The sequence below is a fragment of the Rhinolophus sinicus genome, linkage group LG13, assembly GCF_036562045.2.
Source record: "Rhinolophus sinicus isolate RSC01 linkage group LG13, ASM3656204v1, whole genome shotgun sequence".
Lineage (NCBI taxonomy): Eukaryota > Metazoa > Chordata > Mammalia > Chiroptera > Rhinolophidae > Rhinolophus > Rhinolophus sinicus.
The window spans coordinates 5,046,521-5,066,481 of record NC_133762.1 but is presented as its reverse complement, the minus strand read 5'-3'; the positions used below and the strand labels follow the sequence as shown (position 1 = coordinate 5,066,481).

General features: G+C 43.0%; 1 protein-coding gene across 3 annotated transcripts in view; it reads right to left on the bottom strand.

Moving 5' to 3' along the window:
- TTC23 (tetratricopeptide repeat domain 23) overlaps nt 1-19,961 on the bottom strand; it is a 63,612-nt gene that overhangs the window by 35,919 nt on the left and 7,732 nt on the right. For all 3 annotated transcript variants that reach the window (XM_019726665.2, XM_019726663.2, XM_074317916.1), the window contains exons 2-6: nt 19,741-19,946; nt 17,401-17,524; nt 15,863-16,013; nt 15,551-15,676; nt 4,801-4,978 (exon numbers count right to left, since the gene is read on the bottom strand). In XM_019726665.2, coding sequence (XP_019582224.2) covers nt 4,801-4,978; nt 15,551-15,676; nt 15,863-16,013; nt 17,401-17,524; nt 19,741-19,920 — 759 coding nt within the window. In that variant the 5' untranslated portion in view covers nt 19,921-19,946. The remainder of the gene's footprint in view (nt 1-4,800; nt 4,979-15,550; nt 15,677-15,862; nt 16,014-17,400; nt 17,525-19,740; nt 19,947-19,961) is intronic.

Below are 19,961 nucleotides of genomic sequence, written 5' to 3'. Positions count from 1 at the left end.
AGATGAATACACAACTTAAAACACGGGGAGGGTTCCCAGCTCTTGGTGGGAGGGTGGGATAGATTTTTCTCCCCATTTGGTAATTATTAGGGGATCACTGATTCCGAGGGAAATCTCTCCTGTAACAAGTGGAGAGTCCACAAGTAGCTCAAGGTACCTTAGTGGACGGTGACTGAGTCTATTTACCCCAGAGGTGAGAACACTCATGGGATCTTCAACCTAGTACTAGCTGGTGTCTCTCTGTAGAGGTGAGGGGTGGCGGCAGGGAGGGTGGGAGGGAACTAGCAGTGAGAAGGCACCTACTTTTGCCAGGTGGTGCTATGTGAATTACATGCGCCCATTTGCTTAAACTTAACATGACCGGTGAGAGTGATAACAGCCCAATTTACAGACGGGGAAATGAAGCCTCCAGGAGATGCAGTAACTGGCTGAATGCAAGTCACCGAGTGGGTCAGTGGCAGCACATGGGTTCCAACCAAGACCTGTGATTCTGAGCTGCATGCTTTTCTCGTCTGACATCCGGTTATTAAGAGGGTCCGTGTTACAGAAGGATGGTTTTCTTATCAATGTGATGAGGAACCAATTAAGCATCAGAGGAAGAGTTGCTAACTAGCAGATGTGGCCCTGAAACTGAATGGGCTGGTTAGGGGGACAGTGAGTTGACAATATGTGGGTGCCTTAGCAGCGTCTGAGAACTGATTGGTGAGGAACGCCAGAGGGGGGGGTCAGTGGATGGAACAGACACTAAGGTATCTCCCACCAAGTGTCTGCGTTTCTGCTTTGATTCAGATTGGTGCCTTAAGTCAACGGAAGCTCAAGTCCGCTGGTCATTGGGAGGTGTGAGCTTGCCGTGTTTCTTTTATAACTGACCAGCTGCATTGCTTTCCCTCTCAGCCCTGCCAAAGCTGGCCATTCCACCCTCCAGCTTTGAGTTGATGCCCTGGTGTAAGACAGGGTCACGTTGTAGCCCAACGTTGCCACTTCCTTTCCTCTCCCATCTCTGCCCAGTAGGGAAACCTTTCATGGCCACACACAGCCCAGGGACCTGGGGCAGCTGGTGAGCCTTGGCTAAGAGAAAGAGGGAGCTGGGGATCCCCGGGGGAGTAGACAGAAGGGCAGGCACTGGGTACAGCAGGCATTTGAAAACAGTTCTCAGGGCCTCAGACCAAGCCAGTTGCTTTTAATAGTCAGAGAAAGTCCTCAGTGGCAGCTCTCCAGCTGTCAAGTTTAGCTCCTCCAAAGGGTTGGGGAGAAAAGGCCTTACCCTGTAAGGATTACCGCCAAAACAGACATGTCGGGGGCTTATATTTTCATCCTCTTTTGGTTACAAGTGTGTGTTTTCTGAAAATGTAACCACGTTTCTAGATTAGAACAGTAATACCTGAATATAACTTTTAAAATCCTAAGTGGCAGAAAAGAATCAACAACAATTTAAATGCTCCCTCCCTTCTGTCTGCGAGCCTCACCCTCTCTTCTCCCCTTTTCTAGTCTGACTCATCACTAACTGCTGTCAACAGTGTCTTGTGTGTCCTTTCAGAAATACTGATATGCTTATACGAACGCACACACACATAGGCACATGTTCTTACACACACGCACACATACACGTGCACACACATGATCATAACCTGGCCCCACCCTCCTCTTAACTCAGCTTCATCTCCCACCACCCCCGCTGGCTCTCACCACAAGGGCTCTTCTCGCCTCTCCTCAACCTTTGGGGTATCTCACTATCAGTCCTCATGGGCCCCCACACCAGGGGACTGCCCTGTTGGGAGCTCTTCTCCCTGTAGAGCATGTCACAGTTGTATTTTTAGGTTCATCTGCATGATTAGTCAACTAAAGGTCTATCTCGCTCATTACCCTGCTCCTTGTGGGCCGGACCTGACATCTGAACCCTCCATCATAGTCCCAGGCTTGATTTTTTTTTTAAATATAAAGGGCATTACCATTTTTATATGTTTTTTAAAAAGGAGTTGCTACTTCAAAAGAAACAGTATGGCACCTGGATTTATGTCATTCTTAGAACATTTTCATAAAGCATAAAACCATACTTGCATTCTGCATCTTTTCTAACTTTAAACAAAAAGGCTCGTATGTTCAGAGATTTTGAAAATTAAAACTAGCACGTTCTAGCAAACACACAGCAATTCACAAGACCCAGTCAGAAGTGCTGCCATTTGCTCAGGAGTCTGGACCTGCCAGGAGCCGGTGTGAGCACCTCTCAGCCATCACCTAGGCCTGGCCAAGGCCACTAACACCCGGGGCAGGAGCCTGAAGCCAGGTATTATGACCCCAGTCTTTGGTGTAGTAACTGATACATTATTACACTTTGCAAATCAAACTTGCCTACATTTGGGAACTACTGAGCCGCAGAGCTGCTCTGAAAACTGAAAAAAGAGATATGCAAGTCAAGTGTCAGAGTTGTGAAAAAGCAGTGTAAGCTAGTACGGTGTTAATTTCGACCCCTTGAAGGCATACACCCACAAACACACTCCGCTCACAGAAATGAAATGCTGTAATTTTCTTGTTGGATAGGAAAATAAGGTTTCATTGCCAAAATCTGCCATGAGGAGTTGCAGAAACGAAAACCATTTGCATGGTTTTCCCACAGCCCCCCTGCTGCAAAGCGACCAATGGGCCGATGACAGCTTTCCTCAGTCCCTGGGACTGCTGCCTTCTCTGTGTGGTGGCTCTGTGGGGCTTGCTTTATTTTTCTCCATTTTAATGGGTTAGTTCCTAAAATACTTTGGAACTTTTCTACATTCTGCAGAAAATAAAGGTCTTTAATCCCTGGGTGTTTCTCTCACTCCAAAGGAATGAAAAGTGAAAAACAAGAGGGGAAATAACAAAACCTCCTTTGTTTGGGTGTACTTAATAAATGGCTTTAGGCTTGGGCTCCCTTGGAGTGCCGAGGCCACGCTGTACCTTCTGTATCTGAGGTAAAGTTCCTAAAGAAAAGGCGAGCCTTGATAAATGTTTAACAATTACTGTTAATAAACAAAAGTAGCTTACACTGGCAACACGCCTAATGGTTCACAAAGCACTTTCCATCTCAAACCTTTGAGGAGTTCTGTGAAGTGGACAGGGTCTTTTGTAGGTTTTGTTTGTTTTTGTTTCCTTGAGAGGTTAAATGACTTATATAATCAAAGAGCTGGTAAACAAAAGAATCTGAACTCCACCTCAGAGTTCCTGGTTTCAGATACAATGCTATTTTGCTATCTCTTTTATAATAATCACCAAGTATTTATTTAAACACTCTCAAATCTTTATTAGCCTCGGGGATAAACAACGTCCATCACCCAGTCACATAGGAGCCCCCACTGTAAATGGGACAAACATTCACTCAGTTGTTCAAACCAGAAACCCAGGAGTCACCTTTGACTCTTCACCTTCCTTCTCTTCCGCACGTCCAATCAATCTCCGTATCTCATCCACTCGGCCTCCTAAATCTTTGTCAAACGCACCTACTTCTCTTCACCATCACGATCACATCCTAGGTCAAGCCACCTTCACCTGTAACCGTCACTCCCTCAGTTGCCTCCCACCACCTTCCCCAGTCCATTCTCTACGTATCAGCTGGAATAATCTTTCTAAAAATACCGGGTTTTCATCTGGGTTATGCCATTTATTGGCACAAATGGAATGCCTAGACATATCCTTCAGCCTTTCTAATACTTGACCTCTTTATCTAGAAAGGGGACATAATAATATGTCACCAGGTGGTAGTAATATTTAAGAGAGACAATCCAGATAAAGTGATAGAATGGGACCCTCTATAAACTGAGGGGGGGGGGAGGATAAAGGTCGGATACATTTTGTAAAAGTAGCAAAAAAGAACTCTCAGCACCATGTCATGATATGGCATTTGAAATGAAAGGAATGAATGTCCATGTTTTACAACTTCAACAGGAAAAAATTCTCAGAAAACGATTTCAAATGCGCTTTCAGCAGATGATATGATCCAAAAACATCCAACTCACTGGGATGGTTAATTGTACGTGCCAACTTGGCTCAGCTACGGTGCCCAGTTGTGAGGTGACACACTTGTCTAGACGTAGCTGTGAATGTATTCTGTCGGTGTGACTGGCATCTGAGTAAAGGAGATTACCCTCAATAATAACACGAGTGGGTCTCCTGAAACCAGCCGAAGGCCTAAAGAGCAAAAAGCTGAGGTTATCCTGGAGAAGAAGGAATTCTCCCTCAAGACTGTAATGTCTTGCTTGAGTTTTCAGCTGGCCTGCCTACCTCATGGATTTCGGACTTGTCCGCCCCACAAATGTGTGCGCCAATTCCTTAAAATCATCTTTCTCTTTACCTGGATGTATCTCATTGGTTCTATTTCTCTGGAGAAGCCTGGCTGACACATTCACAGAGGAATCTTGTAACGATAAAGCAGAATAGCAGCTAACAGGTGACAACTCTAAGTGGCTTCAGGTAAAGGCTTTAGAGTGGAGTAGAAAAGAACCCCCATCAGTTTGATAACATAAGCTCTAAACAGGTAAATACTAAAGGATGAGGAAACTTTGTCTGGGAAATAAGACTTAAATTATGCACCTAGTATGAACAAAGCCACTTCAGGGAATCTCAGACTGTCTGCGGAACGTACACCTGGTGAACAGATGACTGGTATCCCACGCTCACCCCCGTGGCCATCTGTGTGAAGATGTTTGTAGGCAACATGTTCTATGCATCTGGAGCAAACACCAAAGCCAGGCATTCTCAGAACTGCCATTCCCTTGTGTCTCTGAAAAGCACTGGCCCTGGAGCAGCTTTGGTGGCCAGTCCGTTGCAGCTTACCTGTAAAAGGTGGTTGATGGACGCGTCATGCAACCCCAGGGCTTGTTCGACACCTGCTAACTCCTTCAATACTGGCAGACACTCAAGACTTTTGTCACCTTTGCTGGTCTCCATATATTCTAAAGCCTCTTGGTAGTGGGGCAGAGCTTCTTTCGATTTCTTCTGACCTTGATACACCCTAAAAAAAAAAAATAAAATCAAAGTGATTATTTTAAAAAAATAATTAAAACAGAAAATACTGAAAATATAGGTGGTCGGTGGTGAGGAGTTGCCTCTCTGGCCTGTTGTCCAGATGTTTCCTAGCCAGATAAGATTTTTCTTTTCTCCAAGAAGCATAGCAGTCAAGGGGATGGACTTTGGAAGAACGAGGAAGATTCAAATCCTGGCCCCATCACTTACTAGCTGTACAACCTTCGCGTTGCATAACAGGTTCCTCATCTGTAAGTTAAGAATAATAACAGTGCCCACTTCATTGGGTTATTATGACGATTACATTAGTTAATATTCATAAAAAAAAACCTAGAAGAGTCTCTGGCATGCAGTAACTGCTCTGTAGGTATTGGTTTGAAGAATATAAACTACTTAACAAAACAACAATAGCAACCATCAAGGAGGCTGTGATGCTGATAACTGATCTATTGAGAAATTACAGAAATTTCCCATTATTGGTGAGGGTGTGAAGCATTCTCATTAACTGTTGGAGAGAATATCGTTTGGCCATCAACTTTTCTGTATCAAAACTGCCCATATATATGCGCGCGCACACACGTCTGCTAATGGCACTTTAGTAGCTTATCTTGAAGAGATACTCTGGCAAGACAAGAAGATATATACATAAGAATGTTTACCTAAGCATTCTTTGTAATAGTGGAAAAGTACAAAGCATTTAAAATACATCAATAGGCAATTATCCAAGCAGGTTACAGTAAATACATCCATACTGTAGAATGCCACTTAGCCATTAATGTTGATCCATATTTATCAATATAGAAGTATATCCACTATCATGTTTCCCCAAAAATAAGACCTAGACGGACAATCAGCTCTAACACATGTTTTGGAGTAAAAATTTATATAAGACCCGGTCTTATTTTAATATAATATGTAACTATATTAAATATAATATGTAATTATATATAATATGTAATTATATTAAAAACAATATGTAATTTAATACAATATGTAATTATATTAAAATAAGACCGGGTATAATATAATATAATATAATATAATATAATATAATATAATATAATACCGGGTCTTATATAATATAATACGTATAAGACCGGGTCTTATGTAATATAAGACCAGGCCTTACATAAATTTTTGCTCCAAAAGACACATTAGAGCTGATGGTCCGGCTAGGTCTTATTTTCGGGGAAACATGGTATATATTCTTCAGGAAAAAGGCACATTACAAAAATAGTTTGTATTATCTCATGTATGTGGAAATTATGTATCTTTAACCTGTATGTACACATACGCATAAACAGATATCTAAATGGTCACTAACGTGTTAGTAATAGTTACCTCTGAGAAGTTGGTTGGGAGTGATTTTGCTTTTCTTGTTTATGCTTTCTAAATTTCTCGACTTTTCTTCTATAAAACTATAGCACTTCTGCATCAGAAAAATGTTAACTTAAAAATTATAAGTGAAGGTGGCAGTGAGGGGATAGTCTTGTAATTTCTTGAGATCAGATTCTCTCATATAAAAAAATGTATCCTTATATTTTGTTCAGCAAACACGAGAATAGACATTTAAAAACAACTTTCTCCAAAACATTTGCTAAGACTATTAAAAACTTTTCTGGGCATGGAAAAATGTTATGTACATAATTCACAATGAGAGATACAAACCCTTCCTATGTTGCCTTCCATCCCAGAATCTTTACTGAAAAAAGGCCTTACCTACCATTCCCAGACTGCCCATGGGTAAACTGAGGCATCATGTGAGAGAGTGAGGAAAGACAAAAAACTGATCTTGGTTTTCAATTCACTCATTGGATATTTTTCACAGCTATCTTTGCTCTTCAATAAATTTCACAGGAATTGATGGATAGAAGTAAAGATGTTTTTCAGATCTGTGGTTCAGATGGCCATGAAATAAAATGTTGACTGCATAGCTTATAAACTGGGATAACTTCAATAATTGTAAAGACATTTAAAACCCAGGAAAAGGCCAGGGATGTGTTTCTGGACCAAGTAGGTAGCTTGCAGCAACTCTAATCTTGAATAAGAAGAGATTCATAGGTGACCTAGTCATATGGGACTTGCTTTCTAACTCTTAATAAGCTTCAAATGCAATAATGACCTTTGTAAGTATCATATTTTATTTTTGAAGAGAAAACCCACTAGCATCTTTGGTGATACAAAGAGGCTTTGAAACATATGGTTGGCAACAAATCTCTTAGCCAAAGAATTTGACTCTTGGTAGACAAAGATTACATGATTGAAAAGCCAGCTATGGCCTGGGGGCCAAACCTACTCACTGTCTCGTTTTTGAAAATAAAGTTTTATTGACACATAGCCACGCCGCCTTGTTTACATATCATCCCTGGCTGCTTTTGCCCTAGAGTGGCAGAGCTGAGAATCTGCGACAGACACCATATGGCCTACAAAGCCTAAAATATTTACTGTCTGGGCCTTTACAGAAAAAGCTTGCCAGCCTCTGGTTTAGAATCCAGAGGAAGTCACATACTTTCAAAATGACTTCAGATTTTTTCCACCTAATTCAGCCTAGAGAACTTAGACAATGTCACGGATATTTGAGCAAAGGGGGGAAATCCTCTTCTTTCTTTCTCATGTTCATCAATGACGCACCATGTGCCAAGGAAGTAAAGAATAGGCCCCTTGTTGCCAAGGGCTCCTTAAATGGTGTGTCCTGGGCACCTGGCGTCCTCAGCCTGGCCCTGGCTCTGTTCTCTGACATCCCAGATTGAGCTGGGTGCCTCTGTGAACACCTGCCTCTGCTCCCACAGAACTGTGAGCCCCACTGCTCAGAAAACATCTCTTGCACGCTGTTGTTGAAACTGCAATCCCATTCCTGGGCATACACCTCAGAGATAAGCTTGCACGTGTGCCCAAAGAGACATGGGAAGAGTGATCATGCAAATAGCATGTGTAAGAGTGAGAAACTAGAAGCAATTTACACGTTCACCCTCATGCTCACGAGAATGGATAATTAAATTAGGGGCAAGTCAGATGGATGAAGCACAGCATAGAGGTTTAAAATGAAGCGACTAGAGTTAAATGTATCAACAGACATGGATACATTTCAAAGATACAAATGTAATGCAGAAACAAAAGCAAGCTACAGGAGAAAACATACATATAAAGTTTTAAAAAATGAAAAGAAATACTGTACATTTTTTATATTTACATATGCATTCGGAGGAATGAAAAAACACTAAATCCAGCACAATAATTGCCTCTAATGTGGAGGTAAGAAAAACAGGAATGGGAAGAATGTATAACGGGCTTCCATTTAGCTGAAATGTTCTATTTGGTAAGCTTGGTAGGGCATCTGTATTTGCCTAACACTATGTATGCTTTTATATGTCTGAGATATTTTGCTAAAAAGATGAACAGCGACAATACTCTGCTGTGTAGTGTGTGCAAATGGAGCCCTTTCTATGCCTCAATTGTTGAAGTTGTTGCAGGCTATCCCAGGTCTCCCACAGCCAGAAATGGAGGCTTTCAAGGTAATGCAATCTACAGTGAGCTTCTGCAGCTCATTGAGAGCACATTGTTCACGTAAAAGACAGAATAGAAAATAAAATTACTTTAGCTTCACAATATATTTAATAAAAAAGGAATTGATGGGGGACTATATCAGGAAATAACTAAATTATGGTCTTATTTCCATCTCCAAGTCACTTAAAGCATCAGTCAATTTCAGGTAATCTTGTCTCTCTCCATTTGCTCATCCGTAATGTTTGGGAGAGCAACATTTTTTCCTTTCCATTTCTATCTACCTGCCGGGGATGCTTTGAGGATTTATTAGCTACCGTAGTAGGCCCATAATGTGTAATACTGAAGCTGTCTAAACCCTCCAGGAAACACACCAGGCAGATGAAAAGAGAGAGAATTTGGAACAGCAGAATGTGGCGGTATGTTAATCTGGCAGGTCCACAACTTAAATCATGGCATATTTTATTGAATGAAAATATATCCGCAGTAATGCGACAGAGCATTTGACAAGATGCTATCTCATCTCAGATGAGCGTCGGGAGATCTCACAGGGATGGAGACTTGTTTTTACCACGCAACAAACAAATGCGGTCTCCAGTGGCATTACTGAGGCAACAGAGGGTTTCCTTTTAGAATTTGGCAAGAATACTGAGCAGCCGCGAAAAGGAGGGGCTTTGTGGGAACGTTGCAGGGGATCGGAATCGGATGAGAAATCAATCCTGGAAGACGATGAGTGGGATTTTCTAGCGTCAGAGGCAGAAAAGGCTCATGTCTGGGTCTCTCTCTACCATCGGGCACAGGCAGGTAAAGGCTTCGCTCTGCAGAGCGTGCTGTCAGGTTTCCATTCTGCACTGGGAAGTGGGATCCCGCCATGGTTAGGGGTGGATGTGGGTGTCAGAGTGTGACAGGCTTTGGCTCTCCTCTGCCATGCCCCAGCTGTGTGACCCTGGGAACGACCTTACTTCTCTCAGCCTCAGTTGCTTCATCTGAAAATAGAATAACTAAGGGTACCTCGCCTCGCAGGGAGGACTATGGCTGACAGGAGATGAGGTCTTGCAAAGCGTTCAGCAAGAGCCTGACAAAGAAAGGGGTCAAGAATTGGTAGCTAGTGTGGTTGTTTAAAATCATCGTTGTGACTACTCGCAACTGTTTAAGGGAAATGTATATTCACTAGCTCCTGATATAGTGCTAGAAAGGATATGCGGTCAGAAAGGAAAAGACAAAAAGGCACTGCTTCAGAATAGTAAAGCTTTAGGGGATTCAAGAAATAGAAAGTAGATAAAGTATATGAAAGTCATCTGTGCCACGTGGTTTCTCTGCTTTCCCACATTAAAAAGAAAAAAGATTTTTTAAAAAGGAAATCAGACTTTCTGTAAGTTAAGAGCATCTCTTCAATCATGGGAATACAGGGTGAGGAAGTGTGCCAGAAATAAAACCAACGATTTCCTTCTTTGTTGAAAAGGCATAAAGCATTCCAGGTACACAGTGTCCCATGGCAGGAGGTAACAGGAGAGACATCTCTTCTGGAGAAGAGCAGGGCTTTTCCTGGGAGCAGGAAGGAAAGGGAGAAAGAAGCAGGGCTTTGAACACGTGAGCATCTGTCAGAGCCTTGGTGCGCAAAAGGGAAACACCAAGAAAGTGACTCATTAAAGAAACACATCTAGAGGTGTAATTTGGGCATCAAAGACCTCCACAGGAGGGTATGCCCTAAGAAAAGAAAAGCTGAGTCCAGAAAGGAGAAGCTGGGTTTGGAGGTTACTGATTGGACCAACTTAGGGAGGATGGTGGGATCGAAAAGTAAAGGTTATTGCTGAAGTATCAAAAATTCTCAAAGCCAGTGAGAATGCTTTGTAGGGAAGCAAACGGAACTCAGTAAAATTCCACCACTGTAATGAGGTGATAGCACGTAGATATATACATTGTCCCACTTGCCATTGTTTTTTCCCCATTATTTTCTACCTTTTTTCAGGAAATATTGGCTAAGAGAGAAACCTTCCCCATTTACTTTCCTTTTCAGAAAACTTGTGTTAGAATCATTTCCCAAATCTCATGACCACAATGAATCAAGAGAAAGCGAGACAAAGACGTAAACTCTAGTTTTAAAAGCATATAAAGCATATAAGACGATCTGATTTTCAGCTTACGTGGTTCATGAGAGCAGTGACAAAAAACACTTAGCCTTCTCAAGCCATAACAAAAAAAATATACAGGAAAGAACACTGCACGCCAGGGGCAGTCTTAAAGTCAGGATCTTAATCTGTGAGGTAAGTACACGCTCTAAAATCCAATCATTTCTGGGATGCAGTCGCAGAAAGGAAAATGCACCGTTCGATCGTCACGATAATAACTACTTCTTTTTTTAAGTAGTTACCACGTAGGGTACCCAGATGCTTTAATGTGGGGTCCATTTCATCGTCAAAGCAACCCTGTGCGGGACTACTGCCCCCACTTTAACAGGCAGGGGAGCGCGGGACTTGCCCACTCTCCCACAGCGGGGAAGGTTGGATGGATCTGGACTTGAACGTGAAGCTGTCTGCCTCTCAAGCCCACGCTGTCAGCTCTCCCGCTTCACACTCCTTACGGATACCTGGGAAGTGTCCCGCTGGTGATGGTCTTTGGAAAGTTACTTATGACCGGCACGCCTGAGAGCTAGTGCGGCCCAGCAATGTCGGACAACGTGGCTGGCTGGGCAAGTGATGGGAGACCTCAAAGGTGACGCTAGCAGTCACAGAGAAAGGCTGCACAGGTCATGTGTGCTGGAGTGGCAATCTTGATGGGTCATCACCATCGGGTCACATAGAAAGATCATTTACATACAGGTGTGTGTGTGTGGGGGGGGGCAATGGTGTGCATATAAAGACAACTACCTGTCTCTGGGGAGCTAGCTCTCAGTAACCAGGCGAGAAAATATTCTGTAACACTGGGGAAGAGTTTGCCCATTTTTGCTCATGACTTTCTCGACCACATTTACAAAAAGAACTGCGGGCATAGGATTGGCTTCTGTCTCCAAAGTTAATACATAATTACTGAATGAAGTGGTGCTGGAACAGAGGAGGACGAGCAGAAGGGACGAAGCTTCAGGCCATAGTTAAGGACGGAAGGAACAGAGCATGACTCACGCTGCAGCACGCATCTGTCAGGCCAAGGAGAAAAGAACCGGCCTGGCCTCACAGGCACCATAAAAGGCGAAGCAGGAGGAGGAAGACGATGCACCCAAAAGATAACCTTTTAAGAGAAATATAAATCCTGTGAGAGCTGCCTGACAAATGAACCCCGCCTTCCACCTCCAAAGCAGGCAAAAGAAACGGTCCTGTGGTTGTGATTATAACTACAGAAATCTATAAAACCAAAGCCTTGTTACTTTCTAAAGGAGCTGGGTTTGGGCAATATAGTCACTCCTCAATGAGGAAACAAAGCCAAGTGATTGAATAAAATCCATCAGTTTAAACAGGCAAGTTCCAGTGACTGTGTCAAGTTGAAGAATCAGGATGGAAAAAAGGTAGCAAAGTTGAAACCAGCTCTGCTAAATACAAAGTAACTTTCTAGGCCAGCTGAGAACAGGAACCTATTAGGTATTCAGCACAGATGCATACAACGCTCGCCATCTGCCGGCAAGGTTTGGTACTGCTAGTCTGGAAAGCTCTCTTCAGGGAGGTGCTGAGGCAGAGAAAGACAATTTATTCTGTTTTGTAGCAACACTGTTCAACAGAAAGTACTTAATAACATTAGTCAGGTCTCAACAGATGGCAACCAGTATCAGATCTTAGACCCTGACGTGCTGATTTCCTATCTTATAATACAAGTTGGAATCCCTACTTCCGGGCAGGGAGAAATTCTGACCGGCCAGTCTTTCCCAGGCATGACTCTCTTCCTCCGCTTGTGACACAAATGGGATCATACAGTGTGACTTCTTTTGGGGTCTGGCTTCTTTCACAAACAGGATGATTTTGAGTCACCCATGATGTCAATCATAGGAGCAGTTTGATCATTTGCTTTGTGTAAACGGATCACAATTTTATCTACTTTTGATGAACATTTGGTTGTTTCCGATTCTTGGTTATTACAAATAATGCGCCTTTGGACATTCTTGGCTGTGTCTTTTGGTGAACATGTGTATGCATTTCTATTGGGTGTGTATTTGGGAGTGCTACTGCTGAGTCACAGGGTATGTGAACTTCCAAATGCAGTAGATAGAACCAGTTTTCTGAGGTAGGTATACCAAATACATTCCAAACAACAACATATAACAAAGCATACCAGAGCGTGGCCTCCTTGCCAACACTTGATATATCAGTCTTTTAAAACATTCTTGCCATTCTAGTGGAAATAGAGTAGTATCTTATGATTTTAAATTTCATTTCTCCGATAACTGATGAGATGGAACACCATTTAATATGTTTATTAACGATGTGGGTAACCTTTTCTTGAAAAGTCTTTTGCCCATATTTCTATTCAATTGTCTTTGTTTCACTGACATACAGGAGTTCTTTATAGAGTCTAGATATGAGCCCTGGGTCAGTTATATATGTTACAAATATCTTCTTCCCCTCTGTGGTATGAAATATAGAGTGATTTAAATATAGAAAAACACAGTACCAAACAGAAGGAGATAAAGAGAATTAACATGCTCAAAGGTCCCTGCATTGTCTAAGAGGCAGCTAATTAACTAATCTACATTAGAGTTTAATAAGTCAGGGATATAAGTGACAAATTTTACGGTAACCAGTAGAAGAAAAATAAAATAATGTATAACCTACCAGTTAATAGGTAGGAAAATGGAATAATAAAAATATTTGACTAAACTAAAAGAAGGCAAGAAAGGAGACAGAAAGGAACATAAAACTGGTAGGAGAAAAGGAAACTTAAACTCAAATATATCCGTAATTAAAATATCCCTCCTTCCCCCAAAAAAATGAAGACTGAAAATTAAAGGAAGAACTCAGCCATAAAGAAGAATGAAATCTTACCATTTGTGACAACATGAATGGACCTAGAGGGTATTATACAAAGTGAAAAAAGTCAGACTGAGAAAGACAAATACCATATGATCTCACTTGTATGTGGAATCTAAACAACAAAATAAACAAATAAACAAAACAGCAACAGACTCATAGATACAGAGAACAAAATGACAGTGGCAAGAAGGGAGGGGTGTTAGGGGGCTGGGTGAAAAAGGTGAAGGGATTAAGAAGTACAAATTGGTAGTTACAAAATAGTCATGGAGATGTAAAGTACAGCATGGGGAATAGAGTCAATAATATTGTAAAAACCATGTACAATGTCAAGTGAGTACTAGACTTATTGGGGGAATCACTTCATAAATTATATAAATGTCTAACCATTATGCTGTACACCTGAAACTAATTTAAAATAATATTGAGTGTCAACTGTAACTGAAAAAAAAAAGAGTATTAAAGAATGGAAAAAGACATTATAGGAAAATTTATACCAAAAGAGAGCAAGAGTATCAATTTTAATATCAGGCAAAATAGACATAGATCTAGGGAACAAAGAAGGACAATATACACTGACTAGCAAAATAATAGAATAAGAAGACACGCCGTTTTAACCTCCCACCCAATAGAATGTATCAGACTACATAAAAAAAAATGGCTGGTAGAACAGCAATAGATAGAACAATAATCGTAGTTCAAAATTTAAGCATGCGCATCTTAAAAGCTAATATATAAACTTGGCAAAAGATAAACAAACATGTAAACTTGAATAACAGAATTAAGACAGTCACCCTCAAGCGGACTTATTACAACCTTACACACAATAAAGAATATAATTTATTTTGTGGCACACTCAGAACTTTCACAAACATTGATCGTGGACTAAGTCACAAAGGAAGCTTCACTAAATTTCAGAGTCCATATCATACAAATATGTTTCTGTCTATAATGCAGTCAAGTTAGAAATCAATGCCATCTGAATGTCCTGAAAAAATCTCATATATCTGCAAAATAAAACACGTACCACATGAATAATCTTTGGATTAAAGGGTAATTTATACACTAAGTTATGAATACTAAAAACTTAATGTCAGTGATAATGTTACATGTTAAAAGTTAAAGCAGGACTTATAGGGACATTTTTGGAAAAATATCTTTGACATTTGGGTGGGAAAGACTTTCTAGACAAACTCCCAAAGTGTAACTCATTAGGTGAAAAATTAATGGATTTGACTCTAGCAAAATTAAGAATTCCATTGCCATGAAGAACATCACAGACAAAAATTAATAAATGGGCAATACAAGTCAGAAAATATCTGCAACAGCACTAATTTATAATATACAAGAATCTCTTAATTATCAAGAGAGGTACAGGAAGCCTCAACAAAAAAAAAGAAAAGAAAAAATGAGGAATACTAACAGGTTATTCATAGAAGGGGAACCCCAATTGGCTAAGAAGTACATGGAGAGGAACTCAAGCTCACTAATACGAGAAATGTAAGTAGAATTGACAAATAATTAGATAGCACATTATATGCATCGGCTTGGCAAAGGTGAGAAAGACAGACAACACAAACACTGCTGGGGCTGTGAGAAAACAGAAACCCCCCTGCCCTGGGAGGGGGCGTGGAGATGGGTGGAACAGTCGGGCAGTGAACTTGAAGTAGGGAGGTACCCTGTGACCACGTCACCCTACCCTGGGGTACAGACCTCAGAAAAGGTCCGTCTTCGCCAATGAGCGGAGCTGCACTCGTGGCTGCGTCGTCGTGGGAGCAGGGAGCTGGGAACAAGCTGAGCGTCCATTGCTGGGAGGCTGGATAAGCACAGCGTGGCAAATGCTTTCTCTGGAGCGCAGAGCAGCAGCCAGCAGCAGTGAACTAAGGTGCAGACAACAACTACAAACAATCCTAAGAGGAAAAAGTGCATACTCCAAATTTATTGTCAAGTGACACATGGAGATGTATCAGGGCAGCATGAATACTTTCACAGCTGTAAAAACCACGGACCCAGCATCATGGAGAAACACCTGAGGCCTGAAGGCAGAGCCTGCTGGCCATGCACCCCCAGCCATCATGTGCACAAAAAGTCTGAAACTGGAAACTTACCGTGCGAATGACAGTTTGGTCCACGCTTGAATTTCCATCCATTCTTCCTGTGAGATCCTTCCACATTGTAGCAGCTCCTTGGAAAGCGTCTCTGCTTTTGTCAAATTCTCTGCAGCTTCCTTGAATCTGAGTTGTGTTCAGGAAACTTTATCCTTGGTTCTAGATGCTGGGATGCCCCCGCCCCCCGTTCCTGGACATCCTTGGCTCTCATGCTTCCCCTCACCCCTCCTGAGTCATCTGTCAGCTCTGGATTTGGCCTTGAGAAGTAAATGTCAGTATTTTTGTCTGTAAGGAGTAGAGGCAAAAGGATACTTTTGAAGGGCCAGTGAGGCTCTCCCCAGGGTGTGGAATAGCTCAACCGAACACTTAAAAACCTCTGCACGGTCATCATAGGGAGGCACGACGGCGTTGGTGAGGATTTCCTTGGCTTTTTCTGCGTGTTGTTTTGCCTGCAGTGACAGTCCTATAGACAAAGAAGGAGAAGCCTCTGTTTCTCTTTCATCTCAGGGGGCCAGGAATACAGTTATGGGTGGCCAGGGACTCTAAGGAGGTCCCCTCAAGTGACACACACAGATGTCTCGGAGCAGCACGAATGGTTGTCATGATGGTAAAACCAAAGTAGTGTTTTATACCTTGTACTGAAACTAAAGTTTCCCCAACTCTAGGACTTAAGATCATGTTTTCTCAGAAGGGTTTTTTAAGAAACCAGGTGGGGGTGGGGGTGTTTAAACTCGATGCTCTCCAAGGTCTCCTCCGGCTCTGGCAGTCTGTTATCTATCAGGGAGAACCAGTCTATGATGAGATTTGGCCAGATTTACTGGGTGGTGACTTTATGTGTCTTCTGTTATTTTATTTATTCTCTGGACCGATTCCAGGAATTGAGCACCACCAACAAACTGCAGCCTCGTCACTTTGCAGATGAAGAAACAGGGTACAGAGATAGATATACTCTTATACATGGAGTCCTAAGTTACCCAGTCATGAAAGAGAAGACATGATATCCTGTTGCTTTCACCTTCCCTGCACCCATTCTTTTTTTGCTTTCTTTGGGGGACACTGGGACCCTCCCCCACCCCACACACACACCCATTCCATGTGACTTAGCTAAGGCCATCCTCTCCCCAAGGATACAGCCAAAGGCAGGTCTAGACAGTCAGACTATTCCTGGCCTTTTGCAACCCAGGGCCCAATCGGAACCCCCACATCCTGTGATTTGGGCAGAGAGACATTCTTTTTTTCCTGGGAATGCTGAGGAGGGAAGTCTAACGTGTGGGCAAAGCTGGGCAAAGAACGGAGCCAATACAGAGAAAAACAGAGCCAAGTGGTGGGAACAGAGAGAAATAGAAACCGATTACATTGTTTGAACACCTGAATCTCGCGAAATCTACACTAAGTTTTACCCTTGGATTGTTAAGTGGTATGATCCCTTAAATTACCTTTCATTTATACCATCTTGATTTAGTCTATTATTTAATTTGGGGCAGGGGCGATCGCTTCTAGGCAAGAGACTCTCCATCAATAGGGAACGGAATGGATCCCATTTTAGTCCCTTACTCCATGCTGGGGGCACTTTCTACAATGCCTTCAAACCTAACAAATTCAATTCTCTCCCAAGAACCCTGCTTTTAAGATCATAAGAAACAAAACTCCAAAGGGCTAAAATCTTCCTTCTCTTTTTCATATGTTATATTAAAAAATTGTATTGACTCTTTCTGAAGGAGATGGCGTCTCAGTGTGTGGAGAGGAGAATCAAGGCAACCTAATCCTTCCCGTCAAGTGTGAGTCACATTTGGGGAACAGAGCAGAACCGCACGGCAGGACCGACCATCCTCAGTCTGCGCTGAGCTCACCTTTCAGCTGGAGGTAGCCTCGGGCCAGGTTAACATGCGCCTCCGCTAGTTTCCAGTGGGCGTCGCCGTAGCAAATCCTCGTCAGCGCGACACAGCGCACGAGCTCCTGGATGGCCTTCTTATACTGTGAGGACGAGAAAGCGGGCTGACCGTGCAGAGAAGTGGAAACGGAGAGCCACGAAGCACAAAACCACCTTGCACTTCCATGCCTTCAGTATGTGTTTATTGTGGGCCTACTATGTGCCAGGTCCTAAGCACCTGAGAGACATCAAGGAACAAAACAGACAAGACTGTTTTGGGCGGCAGGGCTTAATTCTTGAGCAGAACTCTGGCCGAGAAAGGCCACCAGCCTGGGCCTGCCTAGCACAGGGCCTGGCACGTAGTAGGTACTAAATCAATATCTGTCGCATAATGAATATGCACACATTCAAAACTGGATTCAAGTCTTCTCTCCAGAATCCTGCTCTCGCTCCCTGGCCTGCTGTCGCCTGCCTTTCGTCCTGTCCCCTACATGCCCCCTCCATCACCAGGTGCCACTGACTCGCATTTCCAAATTCCTGTCAAAAGAGCTCAGCACCTCTATTGTCCCTGTGACAGTTCTTATACTTCCTTGCTGGGATTATTGCAAATATCCTCTACAAAGGCCCTCCTCCAGTTTTGCTCCCTTGCCCAGCTATCCGAGCGATCATTCCAGAAACTCAAACCTGCTCAGGCCACTGTCTTGCTTATAATCCCATGACAGTTGTCTTAAACCTTGGGGAGGAAATCTCAACTCCTTCCCTAGACACTGAAACTCCCCGGCCCCATCTCCTGTCCATAAGAAAACTTATCTCCTGCCTTGTGCCACTAAAGCCAGCCTGTATCTCATGGAAACAACCTACGTGTCCACGGATGGAAGAACAGATCAAGAAAACGTGGTGTATATACACAATGGACTAGTACACAGTCATAAAGAACAAGGAAATCCTGCCATTTGCAACAGCATGGATGGACCTTGAAGGCAATAAGCGATGTGAAATAAGCCCGACAGAGAAAAGACAAATACTGCGTGATCTTTCTTATGTGTGGAATCTAAAAAAAGAAGGAAAACAAACAACAAACTCAGAGATACAGAGAACAGACTGGTGGTTGCCAGAGTGAAAGGATTGGGAGGTGGGCAAAATGGATGAAGGGAGTCAAAAGGTAGAAACTTCCAGTCATAAAATGAATAAGTCCCGGGACGTGGTGTAAGCCTGGTGACTATAGTTAATAACACTGTATTGTGTATTTGAAAGGTGCAAAGAGAGTAGATCTTAAAAGTTCTCATCACAAGAAAAAAGAACATGTGACTCTGTGTGGTGATGGATGTTACGGTGGCGATCATTTTGCATTACAGACATAAATTGAATCATTAGGCTGTACACCTGAAACTAACACAATGTTATATGTCAGTTACATCCCAGTTAAGAAAATAACAGCCTACATCCCAGGCAGTTCCTTCTAGTTCCCCAAACAGACTGTGTGCGCTCAGCCCCTCGGCTCCTGTCCACCTGCTACCTCTGTCCAGAATGCTGCTGTCGCCTCCCTTACCTGGCCAACTCCTGAGCACGTTAGCAGTGCAGCCCACGGAACTCCCACCCCAAGAAGAGCGTCTCGACTGCTGCCCGCCCAGCACCTCAGGCTCAGGGCCTGGCCCTCTTTGCCCACAACCCACAACCCCATGAGTGGCAGCTCTGACAACCACTGTCTGTCCCCCTACCTTCCCAACCAAACCACGAGTCCCCCTGAGGCAGAGGCTGTGGTTTTCCCACCCATGCCCCCAGCCCCTGCACAGCACCTGCCACGTATTACCCATAGAGTACACATTTGTGAAATGAATGAATGCACAAACAGGGTCTGACACACCGGAAGTGAGGGAGAAACGCATCTGAAATGAACAAGTGAATGAGCAAAACTTTTCAGGAGAGAATGGGAGAGAAACATAGAGAGAACCTAAGACTTGTAAGCTCTCTGAGAGCAGGAGCTTCACCTGCTTTGCGGAGGGTTCCATGGCTTAGACCTGGCACCTAGATTTATCATTGACGGGTGGAAAATGACAGTAGTAGGTCAAGCCTCCAACCAACCATGGGTGTAGTATGCACACAATCAGGGTGGACTTGTTTGTTCATTCGTGCATTCATTCAGCACACAGAGATGCGGAGTGCCAGCGGCTGTGTGGGACCCCGAGCTGTGCTACACCCACTCGTGCTATGACAAACGGACTCTCCTGTATGCCTTCTTATACCAAACTCCAGAGAGTAGAAAGGCAACGGAAGCTATTACGCGTCTCAGTCACAGGTACAGGAAGGCAAGGCTCCTTACTTCGTGCCTGCTGGAATAGGACTTTGCTTTCTCTTCACAGAGCTGGAGTTTCTCCCGGGGAGGCTGGAAGACAGCCGTCTGCGTCAGCTTGCTTGGGGTCTTCTCTGGGGCCGTTAGGCTGACTGCGGCAACAATTTCATCGAGGTGGTTGGAGAAATGGCTTTCCTGGGATTCTTGCATATTTTTATATACATTCTCCTCTGATTCTTAAATAAGAAAAT